The sequence below is a fragment of the Poecilia reticulata genome, chromosome 10, assembly GCF_904066995.2.
Source record: "Poecilia reticulata chromosome 10, P_reticulata-male-v2, whole genome shotgun sequence".
Classification (NCBI taxonomy): Eukaryota; Metazoa; Chordata; class Actinopteri; order Cyprinodontiformes; family Poeciliidae; genus Poecilia; species Poecilia reticulata.
This window is the reverse complement of record NC_088839.1, coordinates 8197083-8211078: the sequence shown is the minus strand read 5'-3', so window position 1 is coordinate 8211078 and position 13996 is coordinate 8197083. Positions and strand designations below refer to the sequence as shown.

Sequence of the window (13996 nt, the reverse complement as noted above, 5' to 3'; positions counted from 1 at the left end):
CAAATGATCCAAATTATTAATCTTTTGTTTAACTTGAATCTCCAGCTTTCTTCCTATTATTATGCTTTTTAAGCTCTTTTCCATATTGCACAACCCCTCATGCCAACACATGTCAGCATCAACTAAAAATAGTCAGATATTAGGTAACAGGATCAACGTAGCTAAAAAAAAAGTAATAAATAAATAAATAAATAAAACAAAATCAGTGCACTGTTTTTGTTGCAGACGTAATCTGGCTTAACCCGATTCCTCCTGTCAGCCACAACTTTACATGAATGTTTAAGCTTTTCTCTTTCTTTATTTTAGTCGCGTAAAAGAATATTTATAAATGAGAACGACTTTCAGACCAGCTGAAAACGGGTCTGTTTGTAACAGCCGGGATGATTTGGGGGAGGAAACCAGTAAATGACCAGTTTATTCTGACACATGTGAGGATCAGCCCAGCTGTGTGGCTTTTCGTCTAAAGGAGTGTGTGAGTGTGCTGGACTTGTCCTCGCTGACAAAAACCTGTCCGGGTGTTTACAGTCTCTGTCGACATCAGCGTGTTTGTCGCAAGCGGCTCAGCTCCGAAGGACCCCGCCATCCGATTAAACGACAACAACGCGACGGTGCCGCTTTCCTTCTCTGCATCTCCGAATCTTCCACTCGCCTCTTTTCGAGGCCGTTCACGGCGGAGGTGTTTGGGTGGTGGCGGCGAAACCCGATACAGCGACAAAAAACGGAACAAGACGCCAGTGGGTTTTCTGCAGGTTTACTACCTGCCGTGATCGTTGGGAAGCGGAGAGCACGGCGCCGCGTCGTCCTCCGCTTCGGCCAGGGCGATCTCCAGCTGCTGGATCAGCACGCGCTTCTTGAACCTGGCGAAACGAAACGAAGCTTCGTGAGGCGGAGGCAGGAAGTCAGACAGGAAACAGAGCTTCAGAGGAGAGGAAGAAACCCCGGGGAAACCCAGCAGCAACTGGGTAGATGGGACCTTTTTATTTTTGGTTCGGGCACAGTAAGACTGGATGTAGAACATTCATTTCTATTTCTTATTTAGATCCAGACTTTGACTAGGCCACTTTTAACACATGAATCTGCTTTAAAGGGGCAGCAATATGTGTTTTCCAGGCACATGTTGCCATTTTATAGCATAATCAAGTAATTATGTCACCTTCAATTGTTATAAAAATGCTACATGTAACAAATATGACTTAAATTTTACTTTGTATTTTAACACCTTTAATTTGGGTCTCTGTCTCTTTAAGAAACTCCTTTTCTTTCTGAAATTCTGCCGTCAGGAAGTCATCACAGCATGGCTCCTCTGTTAACCCTTAACAAAGTTTTTACCAGTGTTGCACTGAGAATAAGCTCCTATAATGAGCTCAGCAGCTGCACAGTTGCACCAGGCGTTTGCTAATTGCTGCTGGCTAGTCTGAAGGAGCTGGGGAAGGGCTGCTTTGTGAAGCGGAAGCTCTGAGGAGGAGATGTGCCTAGAAGATGGAGCTAGGTCCAAGCAGGCGTTTTGCAGAGCTGAACGGTTGCCATGGAGATTAAAGAATTTCAAGGAACCAAAGGGTCACTCCAGGTGTGTTTTTGATGAGGGAATAACTTTATAACATGATATAAAGTTCAAAAAAGTTGATTTTATATGATACTGCTCCCCTTTAAAAAAGATTTTGCCTCTTGTTTCTTACCTCAAAGCTTCTTTGATTGCATGTTGGATGAAGTACTTTCGAACGTTCACCGGTCCTTTCACCTGCTGCAGCAGACTGAGTATGGATCTATAATCTGGGAAGAACACACACGGATCGAGGTGAGAACTGATGGATTCTCTCACTGAGATCCGGTTGCCTGGTCTGTACTCACTCCGTCCAGGTTTGCGGACCTCCTTGATGACTCTGCTCCTCAGCTCGGCCTGGCAACCGTCCAGCGGGGTTATGTAAATGGTATCCAGGGCAGCGAAGTCGTCTTCGCTGCCGTCCAGCTCACTCTGTGGACTCAGGCGGTCGCAGTTATGCCTCTCCTCCATCGTCTGCTCCTCCAGGTGATCTTCGTCCTCCACTGCACTCGCTTCCTCTGCCTGGAACGGCGCCGCCAGTCCCGTCTTATCCTCCAGCGTCAATGGGGACGGACTGAGCGCCTCCGCGTCTGCCTCGCCAGGCCAGATCTCGCCGGAGTCCAGGTCGAGGACGCCGTCGCCGTTGCTCTCGGTGAGCACCATGTTGTTCTCATCTGTTCACAATAAAAACAAAAAAAAAAAGTGTATTTTTTTTCTTTCTCTGAACTACATCAGAATCGGGCTTTCCTTCTTCATCCTACCTTTGTGCTGTGACGTGGGTTTGAGGAGATTCTGCTGGCCTGGACTCTTCCCCACCGCCACATGGTTGGTGCTGCCCGGCGGGGTCTGCGGTCGCCGCAGCAACGGGGACATGCTCCGTCTTCGCTTCATGGTGCCGCTGGAGTTGGGGTCGCCGGAGTGGCCCCGCTTCTTGTTCTGAGGTCCGGCCACGAACTCGTCCGCCTCGTCGATCATCATGCCCTGGGGAACACGGTGGAGAAAACAACAGAACTGTAGAAACCAAAACAACGTGTCCGTATCCGGCCGGGAAGACACGACACGCTGCACAGGTATTCGAACGACAGGAGGAAGTAGAAGCAAAACGAGGCATGGTTTCCAAAAATTTTTAGAAACGAAAAACTAAAAATGTGGCGTTTTTTTTCCTTTTTGGAACAAAATTTGTCAAATAAAACATTTTCTGTCTCCTTCCCGTTTACTCAGCGCTCAGTGTGTGTCTGTCACACAATAAGAGCAATTTAGAGTTGTGGTTTGTGATTTGACAAGACGTGAAAAAGCTCGAGGGATTACATGCACGCTGCAGGGGTCGGTAAATGTTTACCTTTTTATCCTGCTTGAAAGGATTCCCAAACGTGTGCAGCCGTTTGGGTTGATCCGGATCGAGCTCTCTCAACGGAGACGGCATCATCTTCAGGTACTCCTGGTAGTTTCCCATCTGAGCCACTGGAATGCTGTGCAGGAAGTCTAACAACAACAGAGACACTCATATCAATTCAAAATGGACGTCTGCGTCTCCTACGGAAGGATTTTCCAAAGACGTCGTCGGTCGTACCTTCGTCTTGGCCTCGGATCAGCTTCAACGAGGTCCGCAGCAGGTTGGTGCGCATTCTGGTGAGCTGATCCAAGAGGTTTCGCCTCGGGATGTCGTAGGCGTTCCGGTAGGCTTGCGGTTTCACATCCTAGGGAGACATTTTGATGGCGAATCGCTCAGTGAACACCAGTCCTCTCCGCACAGAAAAGGTGCGCCGCCGTTCTCACCTTGTTGAGAAGAGCGATCTGGAAGCCGGCGAACTCTTTGAAGTTGATGTCGACCAGGCGGAGGGGACCCTCTCCGGTGATTCCCTGCAGCAGCTGCTTGAAGTCCCGCCGGTGGGCCAGAGAGAGAGCGCTGGAGTGGTTTTTCACCTTTATGCCCGTTTCTTGAGGCGCTTTTTTCCCCACGGACACAATTAGGCGGTCCGATTCAATTTTTGCCTTCAGTAAAAAAAAACACAAAAAAAACAAGGAAACAAAAATGAACTGGGATGACATTAAGACAGAGTAAACTTTTGAACCAGGCGCGCTTGTTTAAGTTTGCCGACAGCAGAACAAAAGTGAAGTAAACTAATGTGTTCAGGATGTGGTAGAATAGATAAACATTTACAGTAGCGGTACGTTTGCATTACATTAGGATGTTTCTCCATCCCTCCGCGCTGCTCACCTGCTGGCTGAGCTTCTTCAGGTATGAGATGACGCTATAGCTCAAGCCGCAGTCCATTGTGTCGGCGATGAGGTTTGGTGCTCCCATCATCCTCATTGCCTTTTTTAAGGGCTGTCAGCAGATAGCAGAACAGCGTCTTGGTGAACTAAATCAATCAATAAAAGCAACACCAGAGAACGGCGAGTGGTTTTTACCAGCAGGTAGTACGGAGGCATCGTCTTCAGGTACATCTCGAAGGCCTGTCGCCACTTCAGGTTTGGTTTGAATTTGTGAACTTTAAATAAATCGTCTGAAAGGAGAAAAGAGGTTGTCGGAGACATTTTTTAGCAACTCAGGGTTAGTGAGCAAATAGATTAATCGATTGATTAAGCCACTGAATTTAGCACCAGCTCTAAAAACAACGAATAAAACCAATTAATCGCTCAGTAAAATAGATTAATCGATCAATTAAAATCAATGAGTCATTCGATAAAAACAGTTCTGATCAATAACATCGATGTGATGACTAGAAGCCATTTTGAATTTAGCACCAGCTCTAAAAAACAATGAATAAAACCAATTAATCTCTCAATACAATCGATTAATCATTCGATAAAATTGGTTAATTGAGCAATAAGATCGATGTGAGTACCAGGAAGCCATTTTGAATTTAGCACCAGTTGTGGTCTACTGAGCCAGTGGGTTAGTGCTGGGAGTCTTACCGAGGAGCGGAAGAAGGACTGGATAGTTGTAAGGCATGACAAACAGGTTAACACAGGTCAGGGTGGTGCTGGCCTTGAGGTAGCCAAACGGTTTTCCCAGGTCGTTTTGCTTCCCGCTGCTGCTGACAAAAACCTGAGGACGAGGGGTCAAGTGATCACGTTAAACATCACAACCACGAGAAAAACGTGGAAACCAGACCGGCGTTCAGCCTACCTGCCAGCACATGTGCGGGGATTTCCTTTCCAGGACGTACTGGGTGAGTGGGGACGGCTCCAGCTCGTATTTGTCAAAGGGAAGTTTGTCAATCACCATGGGCTCACAGTCCACACAGGAGAAACGCACCACGGGGTGAGCGGAGCGAGGCGGCTGGGGGGAACAAGAAGAAACTAATTTAGCACAGGGATTTAGCTTAAAGATTTGAATCGCTGAATAATCTGACGGTACCTCAAATACACCAAGAAAAACCCATAAATCGCTACAAAATAGTAGACGAGAAAGCTGAAATAAAAGCAGCAGGCTAACACTGAACTGCTCACCAGGGTTGGAGAGTTCTGGTCTGGCCAGAAAGACTCTGGTATGGGCCAGTGGCCGACCGGGACTCCCGTCTTTGGGTTTGGTCTAACGTAGATTAGTTTGTGGCAGCTGTGCCAGGGCTGTGGGTTGAAGGTTGAAACGGGACGACCGGACTCCACAGAGTTGTCTACAACGGTCAAGAAACAGCAGAACAAACCCAATAAATATGCAGATATTGCAGCCATTTAGAATCTTAGACACAGCTTAGACACAGCACCTTGCAAACGCACCACATTTTGTAACATTATAATTAAAAACCTATATGTATTTTATTGGTACTTTATATAAAAACCAAAAATCTAAAAAGCAAGCCCCATATTCAGGGATGCAGGGCTGGTTTTCTATGCATCACATCGTCCATGTAGGCCACAATGTTTAACTTCTGACTCATCTGACCAACCTTCTTCCACATGTTTGATCTGTCTATTGTTTCTGGAAACCTGCAAACCAGACGAACCAGCTACGGTGTTACGGCCTGTCAAGGCCTGATGATTGAGGTGGACGACCATGTCTTGATTTAGCCAAAAGTTGTGACATACTTTCCAATATTTAAATGATGGATTGGACGGGAAGATGATTAAAGTTTGGAATATTGTTTGATAAAGCAATCCTGATTAAAAATTATCCACAACTGCCTTCATCATGTGTCTGCTGTGCTCCTTAGCCTTCATGATGAATGTTGTTCACTAATGTTCTTTACTAATTAGGTGACCTCTGATGGCAGTTGGTTTAAGGGTTTCTGCAGGTTCCACCAACTCAAATTTCAGACTTTTTAAGGCCTTTTTAAAGTCCACTATGAATAGAAATTACGACCCATCTCTCCTCAGAAATGTACAAACGTCACCCAGTGGCTGAGAGGATAAAATTGAACTTATCCATAATAGAAAGCTAGCTAGCTAGCAAAGAAATATTAGTAGCTAGTTAGCGGTAGCCTCATCTGTCTTGAGACACAGAATGCAATGAGTGACTCAAGAAGTCTGAGTGCGACTCAAACTTTTGTCAAACAGAAAAATCTCGTGAGGAAAAAAACCATAAAATATATTATATTAATCAGTCCTGTCAAGATCAAATTTAAGACCTGGGATTAACAAATTGTAAACTAAATTCAAGACATTTTAAGTATGCCTTAAAGTATGCATGAGAATTTAAGACTTTCCAAGACTTTTTAAAGATGCACAGACACCCTGTGGATTCATTGGATTTTATTTAAAGTTATTGTAGTGAAATACTTGAATAGTTATAGTTCCAGTTCACAGTTGTGCACCACTATTAGGGTACGTTGTTGTAATGAGATACGATGTACTGTAAATACATTTGCAATGCTTTTTTCTAGAAACTCTCATGTTACCAATCAATGAAACAAACCAGAAGGTGGGATCAGTTGTTTTGTTCAAACGTCATAAATACTGTTTCATTCTGTCAACATTATGTTTGCTTCAGATACCTGTAGGAAATGTGACGAGGTTGCGTGCTCTTTGACCTTATGCACCTGACTGGACTAAGTCTTAACCTTTTCATGTGGATGCAAGCACCATTCCACCTGCAGCTTTTAAGTTGTGTGTGCATCAAAAATTCACCTTCTCCTCCGAGAGGCGGATCCGGCCCGGTCTTCTCAAAGTTGATGACGACGCCGCTTTGGACCTTTTGCACCAGAGACTCCAGACACTGGTTTAGCATCCGTTGTGTTCGCACGCAGTACGACCGACCTGAGGGGATCAAACTTTACGATGAGTTCTCGTCCAGCAGGGAAAAAGACAACTAATGAACCGAAGAGGAAGACGAAGAAGAAAACGCCAAACCTCCCGTGACTTCACACATCTGCGTGATCGCCGACTCATCTGTGGGAACGCTGCCGAGCTGCTCGTTGTCCGGCGCGGCTGCTCCCGGCAGCCTCAGCACCAGAGCGAACAGCCGCTGGTCCCAGCGAAAAGGCTCTTTGGTGAGCTCGCTGCCAGCCAGAGGGGAGTTCAGGGGCAGGTGCAGCTGCACGGCGGATCGAGACATTCAGCATTACTTCAACACAGAGAGCTGAGAAGCTTCCAGAGCAGCGGCTGTACAGCTGGTGCTGCTATGGAACAGAGGATGTTGGTGTTACTTGTGTCTCACCTCATCTGGCACCCCGGAGCTGTTTGTAAGCTTATTCCCATCAGTGATGGTAATGATGACAGATGGCTCTAGGAAAAATGGGTTGCGGCCCTGGAGGGAAAACAGCCGCATTCAGCAATCTGGCTGAAGAACAGCGAGTCCATTTCAGGGCTGCAACTAACGATTATTTCAGTAATCGATTATTCAGACAATTAATCGATTAGTCGTACAAAAAAACCCAAAAAAGATATATATATATATATATATATATATATATATATATATATATATATATATACACACGTTATACAAATTTTTTATTTAATCCTTTGAATATTCATATACAATACTAGAAATACATGAAAATATTCAAATAAAAAAGGAATACAAATAAATTTTTAAATAAGAAAAACATTTTGATCACATGAAGAGTAAATGATAAATTTTTTTGTTAACCGATTAATCATTGGAGAGCAAAAGAAGCTTAATGGCAGATTTAGGTTTTTACAGAATTTGAATCGGGTGAAGTGAAAACTATGCCACTTTGGAATTTCTGTGTAGAACGTATTTACAAAGCATTTTTCTTTTGTCTTAAATACGAAATGTAATATTTTTTATGTTTTTCACTTAATTACCGCCCTGGGTGTGTTGATCTGTCAGTAAATAGTATTTTTTGGAGTCCACATACTCCAGTTGACAATTAATCGATTGCTAAATCAGTTGATATTTATTTAAATAATCGATTAATCGTGATTGATGCGATTAATTGTTCCAGCCCAGGTGAATTTAGGTTCACTACTCTGCTTTCCTGCCTTTATACTCCACAACCTAAATCTGGGCTCTGAGCAAAAGAAATTCCACTTGCTGGCTTAAACTAATGACACCATCTTTACAGAAATGTTTAAACAGAAACCAGCATGTAATGTCCAACATGAGCCCTCTGTAGCTGTGGCTAATTTTTGCTTTGTGTCATAATGTCCTTGTGCTACCAGTTGAGGGCAGCACAATAGAGGTCAGTCTCCTCTAATTCACACACATGGGGAACGCCTAAGCAGATTTACACACTCCTGATGTACAGAAGTTGTCTCACTGTAGTAATCAATTTCTGCCTTCGAGCGGAGAGAGCAAGATAAAAAAAAGGGGGGGAATGTTGATTGGATTAGGCAACATCCAAAAGACAATTTTCCCCTCGCTATTTTTAGACAAAACAGTGAATAAAAGTAAGAAAAACTCAAAAACAATCTTACTAACTTATGTTAAAAGGATCAAAATGTTCGGTTTTTTTAATATACAGCTACAAATCTTGCTTAAATTAGTCGAAAACGTCATTCATGTCATACTTCTTGCATTTTGTACCTCAGCTTTCCCGTTTTGTCCCAGTCTGCTTCCATAGTTCATACTTGTAACAAAACCATTTCATACTCACGTACTTAACCATTGTACTACTTCCAGTCAGTTTATTTATTATTTTTTTAAGTATATTTTGTTAAAGAGAGTAAGAAGAATTTGCAGTTACAGTGATGTAAAATATTGCAATCGAAATGTGACATTTTGCACTTTTTTTTTGTCTCACTGAAATTTTTTAAATAAATCCGAATATCAGATAATAAGAATCTAAGAAAATTCAACAGTTTTCAAATGATCAGCTCTTTATTAAGGTTTAAAAAAAACTGGTCAAATCAAACTGGGCGTATGTGAAAATATAATCATCTGTTAAATCCAAAATGAACTCTGATAAACTATAATGTTTTGGTTCAAGCTTAACTAGCCGTCCAGCCACAGGTTAAGTGATTTCTTGACCAGTAGATTCAAGAAATCACTTAGTAAAAACCTGTCTGACACACAAAGTAGACCAACAGATCTCAAAAAGCAACACAGAATGGCCTAACCCAAGAACATTTAAAAAACAACTTGTGTCTGGTTTTCATAAATGGTGGTCAAAATTACTCCAAGAGCATATCAACGATTCAACCAGGAGGCAACAAACAAAAAACTAAAACAACCTGAGAAATACTACCTCAGAGCTTAGTGATCGTGGCTTGTTACGATACCTGTCCGTAGTTGTCAATGCCAGAGGCGAGGCGGTTGAGGTTGAGCAGGTCAAACGCTGCGCGGAGTGCGTGCCCAAGCGTGGTGAGCCCAGACGCCTGCAGGTTCTTCAGCTCACACATGAAGGTAGCGTGGTTCTCCTTCCAGCCTGCCTGGAACGCAAAGAGACCGAGTTCAGGCCAAGAGAAACAGGCGTCGGAGAAAAGGCCTGAAGTCGGCAAACATCTACCGACTTAAAATAGACGCACACCCACGCGTATGCAAGCTATGTTATTACAAAGTAGAAGAAGAAGAAGAAAAGAAAAACAAAAAAGAGCTTTGTTCTCATGCAAATCAAACCAATTAAATGATTTGAATCATTTTTTGGTGGCCGGGGGAGAAAGTAAAGTCGGTTCTGAGTGACGCAACGTTACCGACCGCAGTGGCCGATGAACGCTGACGTTCAGAGATGGCCGTTTAGTTTGTGTGTAGCAGGAATCCAGAAATACACTTCCCACTGGTGTACGTCCTCTGTGGGAGACTTTTACTCCCACAGGAGGGAGCGCGAGTGTGCAACTGCTTTTCCACTTTTATCTACGGGGTCAACTGCTTTAGTGCTGCAGCTTTATGCTTAATCTAAGGATGACCTGCAAGCTTACATCTTCCTCTGCTGAGGGAAGGAGAGTAAGACGCTGCAAACACACAAAGGTGAACAGCAACAGATTCTTGTGGGAGGTGCATACAGCTACATGAGTACTAGGAGATCGTACAATAACTGTCATGCATTCAGAGTGATGACGTTAACGTTACCAAAAACTAGGGCTGCAAGTGACAATTATTTTACTAATCCACTATTCTACTGACTATTCTGACAATTAATCAGATAAAAAAAAAATTGGCACATTGTACAGATTTTTCATTTAACCACAATGTTAGAAATACGTTAAAATATACAAACAAATAATTCAATTAAATTTTTTTTATGAGAAAATACACACTTCTTTAGTGAATCTGAACTGAGTGAAACTAAAACTATGGCACTTGAGCCGTTTTGGGTAAAACATCCTTACAGACGAAGGTGTTTTCATCATAAGTGAAAAATGTATATATATTTTGTACAGTTTTGACTTAAATACTGCTCTGAATATGTTGGGGGGGTTTTGTCAGCAATTTGCCTTTTTTGAATCTATTTAACGATTAATCGATTAATAAGTCTGCTGACAAAAAGTTCATCACGATTAATTGTTTCAGCCCCATCAGACCCAGACTATCCTGTACAGATCAGAAGAAACGCTGCGCTCAATAATTCAGACTACAGAATATTTCTGCACAATCCTGTCTCTTCGGCTCGCGCTCCCTCTCCCTCTTACTCTCTCTCCCCCTTTCTCAACATCAGCAATTTATTGCATCTGTGAATGTGCAATCACACACCGGCCCCAATCAGTACCACCTCATCTTTTCATTGTGAAGCTCAGCGCGGCTTGCAGAGCCACAAACAGCCAGAGGGAGGGGAAGAAAGAGCAGCTCAAGACTCGCTGCACAGACGAGGGAAAGCCCCGTTGGACGGCAGCGCCGCTTTACGAGACGGAAGGAGAATCACATCCTGGTTTGTTTGATCGAGGTGTGTGATGCACAAGTGTTTGTCTGGTGGCCGCATTTACAAATTGTTGCGAAAGCTACGGCACCGACATGCGACGGCTTTGCACCCGTTTCACACTTGCGAGCAGTGAAACTGCCACAGTGGGGACATGAGCTAAAAACAGTTATTCTGCTCTGGGTTACGTGGGGAAAAAAGATTTTTTAAAAAACAGGTTGATGCAGACAGTGTCATTTCAGTCATTTTCTTTAGTTACCGACAGGACCATTTAGGCCTGGACTTTGACTAGGCCGCTCTGACGCATGAATATTTGATCCGAGCTAGTGTTGGACAATGATAAATAATTAAACACGTTCAATTTTCTATTAAAAACCAAAACTATAAACCACATTGATAAAGTTAGGCTTTAAGATTCAATTAGACCGATGATACATGCAGACTAACAGGAAGTAGCTTGGGGTCAATATCGTTTATGCGATTTTAGAAGATGAAAAAGGCGTGGACTCGATTTGCATTGTTTCCGGTTGTACTGAAGCAGATTTGCCTTTTCAAACAGTCCTGCAAATGGGTTTTGTACATCAATATATTGCTAGTTGAGCAAGTGTCATCATGAATCCATAAGGTCCTGTAAGTCTTTTAGCTTTTTAAAAATAAATCTTATTGTGCTGGATTTTATTGAGGGGTGTTGAATATGTGCATTTTGTAAACTTCTGATTTCTATTTGTTATAACTGTGGAAAACCATGTATAGTTCTCCTTTCACTTCAACAAATAAAGAGGTTTGTGGTCCAGATACTTTTGCATTGCACTGTAAGGCTTTGGAGACGCTTTGTGTGTATATTAATTATAGCGATTTGATTTGTGACACAAGTGCACAAAGTAAAAAATTTTATTTTAAACTTTTTTAAAACATGATGCAAAGTTAAAATATTGCGAATCCTTAACATTCAGATTAGCTCAGTATTGTCTGTATTTTGTAAAACTAGGGGGATAAAACTATTACTAATCCATATAAAAGTTGAAAAACATGCAACTTCTTTGCATTACACTTCACAATTGTTCACCACTTTGTTTTGGTCTTTCATAAAATCACCTTAAGAATGCATTGTGATGTGATGAAATGTGTAAACGTTAAAGGGAAATTTTGCAAGGCGCCGTAGCCTGTAGACACAAGTTGGGCCAGCCTGATGAATTCCACAATATGGAACAGCCACTGAAGGAAATTACGTAATTTGGGGGCTTGTGTGCATACTTGGGATTGTGCTTTAAGGGGTAGGAAAAACTCGGAGATGTGTGCCAAGTCATAAACAAGTCAATAGAATAGGGATGAGTACATCTGTTTTTATGACAGAAAGCGGGGAAACTGCTGCAGAGATTGAGAGGTTGCATGTCCTGTTTTCTCTGTGTATGGCAATTACCGGGAGTTTCTATGCAGGAAGCCTCTCACAGCATCAGTATGACAAATAATTATCATGTGAATGATGATAATTCTGTTCCAGCGAAGTCGTACAAACATAAAGAGAATCTCATGATGAACGGAGCTTATCAACTTTCATCCAGGAACGGCCAATGGGAGTGCAACCTTGATGAAGGGGGCGGGGTGAAACATGATTGGCAGGGACCTCGACCAGTCTGCGTGCGGTTCTGTGAAAAACGAGTGACGTCACGAGGGATAATAAATTTCCCCGCCTCCATCTCAACGCCCGAGAGTTTTCTCGACACAAAAGCAAAATGTCCGCTGGATGTTCGGATGCAGTGCGGCTCCGGGTCTGCGGCTGTTTGGAGCAGTAATTTGCCGTTTTTTCGCCACCGGCGAACTTGAAGGAAAATAAAGTCTCACTGACAGACAAACACGTTCGACTTGGAAGTGTAAAAATGGTATCATTTGCTAATTACCTTCACTCCGTATGGTGGCTCATCGAATGTAACTAGCATGTACCTGTCGCCTCTACTAGCCGGGTCTCGGGCACGCAGCTGTCAAAAAAGAAAACCAAAACAGCATATATTAATGTTTACCGACTTTCGCCAAGGAACCCTGAGCTCACCAAAGGTGCAAGCTTGCTGAAAAAATCCGGGTAGAATCCATCTTTACCTTCATAAAGATCTCAACCGCGCCTTTAGCAACGTCCAGATACGTCGTACCCAAATAAGTGCGCTGATTCATAGAGGCGGACGTGTCTAACAGAAAAACTAAAATAGGCATTTTAAATGTAAAGCCGCGGTGGTATGCTTTTTTAAAATAATTGTTACCCACATATGAGCTATCGTGCAGCCAAACAGTTCACTCATGTGTGCATATATATTTGTTATAATAAGCCCCCCCTCCAGCAGAGGGCCGATGCATCTGCCCTCTCTGTGTCTGCCTTTCTGAGGCTGTTTTACAGCTCGCGCTGTTCAACTTCTGCTCCTAACCGAATGGAACGCCCCGCTCCCCACACTGCAAGCCCATTGGCCAAGCCCCGGTCTGTTGGCCACGCCCCCTGTAAATATAATTATATAAAAAGGTAGTAACGGTTCGCACTCTGTGATCAATAGTAGGTTCAATAAGTGGAACAAACAGACTATTGGTAAAATGTGTTTGCTCCAGTAATATGTTTTCCTGAGCTGAAACAACTAAATAAAATAAAAAACAACAACAACAAAAAAACAACTATTGGTTGTATTTATGTAGAGATCATAATAAGAAGTGACATTTCTTGTCAGTTCCCACTTTATCCCGCCTCCTCGCACAATAACGCAGCTGCTCTCTCACTATGCTGCCCTTCTTGTGCTGCGTTCAAGGAGCTTCAGGAGGACAACAAACATACCACAGCACAGCAAGAGAAGTACATTTCACAACATGAGCGCGATGTTAAACTTATGTTTATATCGCTCCTCCTGAGTGATATTGCAACGGAGGATAAAAACGTACTCTTACGCTGTGAAGACCAGCAGAAGAAATATTGATAAAATGTCACATTCGGCAAGACAGGAAATACATCACTCAAATAAGCAAAAAATATTTATCAGATGCTTGCATGATGAACGGAGCTTATCAACTTTCATCCAGGAACGGATGAAAGTTCCTGGATGAACTTTCATCCAGGAACTTTCCTGGATTGTTTTCCCCACAAGAGACATCAAATGAGCAACAGGTTCAGCTTTAATAAATGTCTGTCAGGGGCAATAGCAAACATTACATTACAAGGAAAATTTTAAATTCAAATTTTTGATATTGTAGAGTTGAAAACTCCAGATTTGTTTGGCTTGCTAAA

The 13996-nt window shown here is 42.8% G+C and overlaps 1 protein-coding gene across 1 annotated transcript; it reads right to left on the bottom strand.

Moving 5' to 3' along the window:
• Positions 1–754: 754 nt before the first annotated feature.
• Positions 755–13180, bottom strand: ints6l (integrator complex subunit 6 like). The gene is made up of 18 exons (XM_017307234.2): positions 12835–13180; positions 12639–12716; positions 9170–9319; positions 7140–7229; positions 6833–7016; positions 6611–6739; positions 4997–5160; positions 4674–4826; positions 4460–4592; positions 3953–4047; positions 3759–3869; positions 3317–3532; positions 3111–3237; positions 2880–3022; positions 2302–2521; positions 1849–2214; positions 1677–1770; positions 755–857 (listed from the first exon to the last, which is right to left on the bottom strand). The coding sequence occupies exons 1-18, from the start codon at positions 12943–12945 to the stop codon at positions 755–757; spliced, it is 2667 nt and encodes an 888-aa protein (XP_017162723.1). The 5' UTR covers positions 12946–13180.
• Positions 13181–13996: the final 816 nt, after the last annotated feature.

Coding starts and splice junctions, on each gene's coding strand:
- ints6l (XM_017307234.2), bottom strand. CDS start 12,945: ATGCCTATTTTAGTTTTTCTGTTAGACACGTCCGCCTCTATGAATCAG. Junction 12,717..12,834: donor CGGTTGAGATCTTTATGAAG/GTAAAGATGGAT, acceptor CTTTTTTGACAG/CTGCGTGCCCGAGACCCGGC. Junction 3,238..3,316: donor AGATCGCTCTTCTCAACAAG/GTGAGAACGGCG, acceptor ATGTCTCCCTAG/GATGTGAAACCGCAAGCCTA.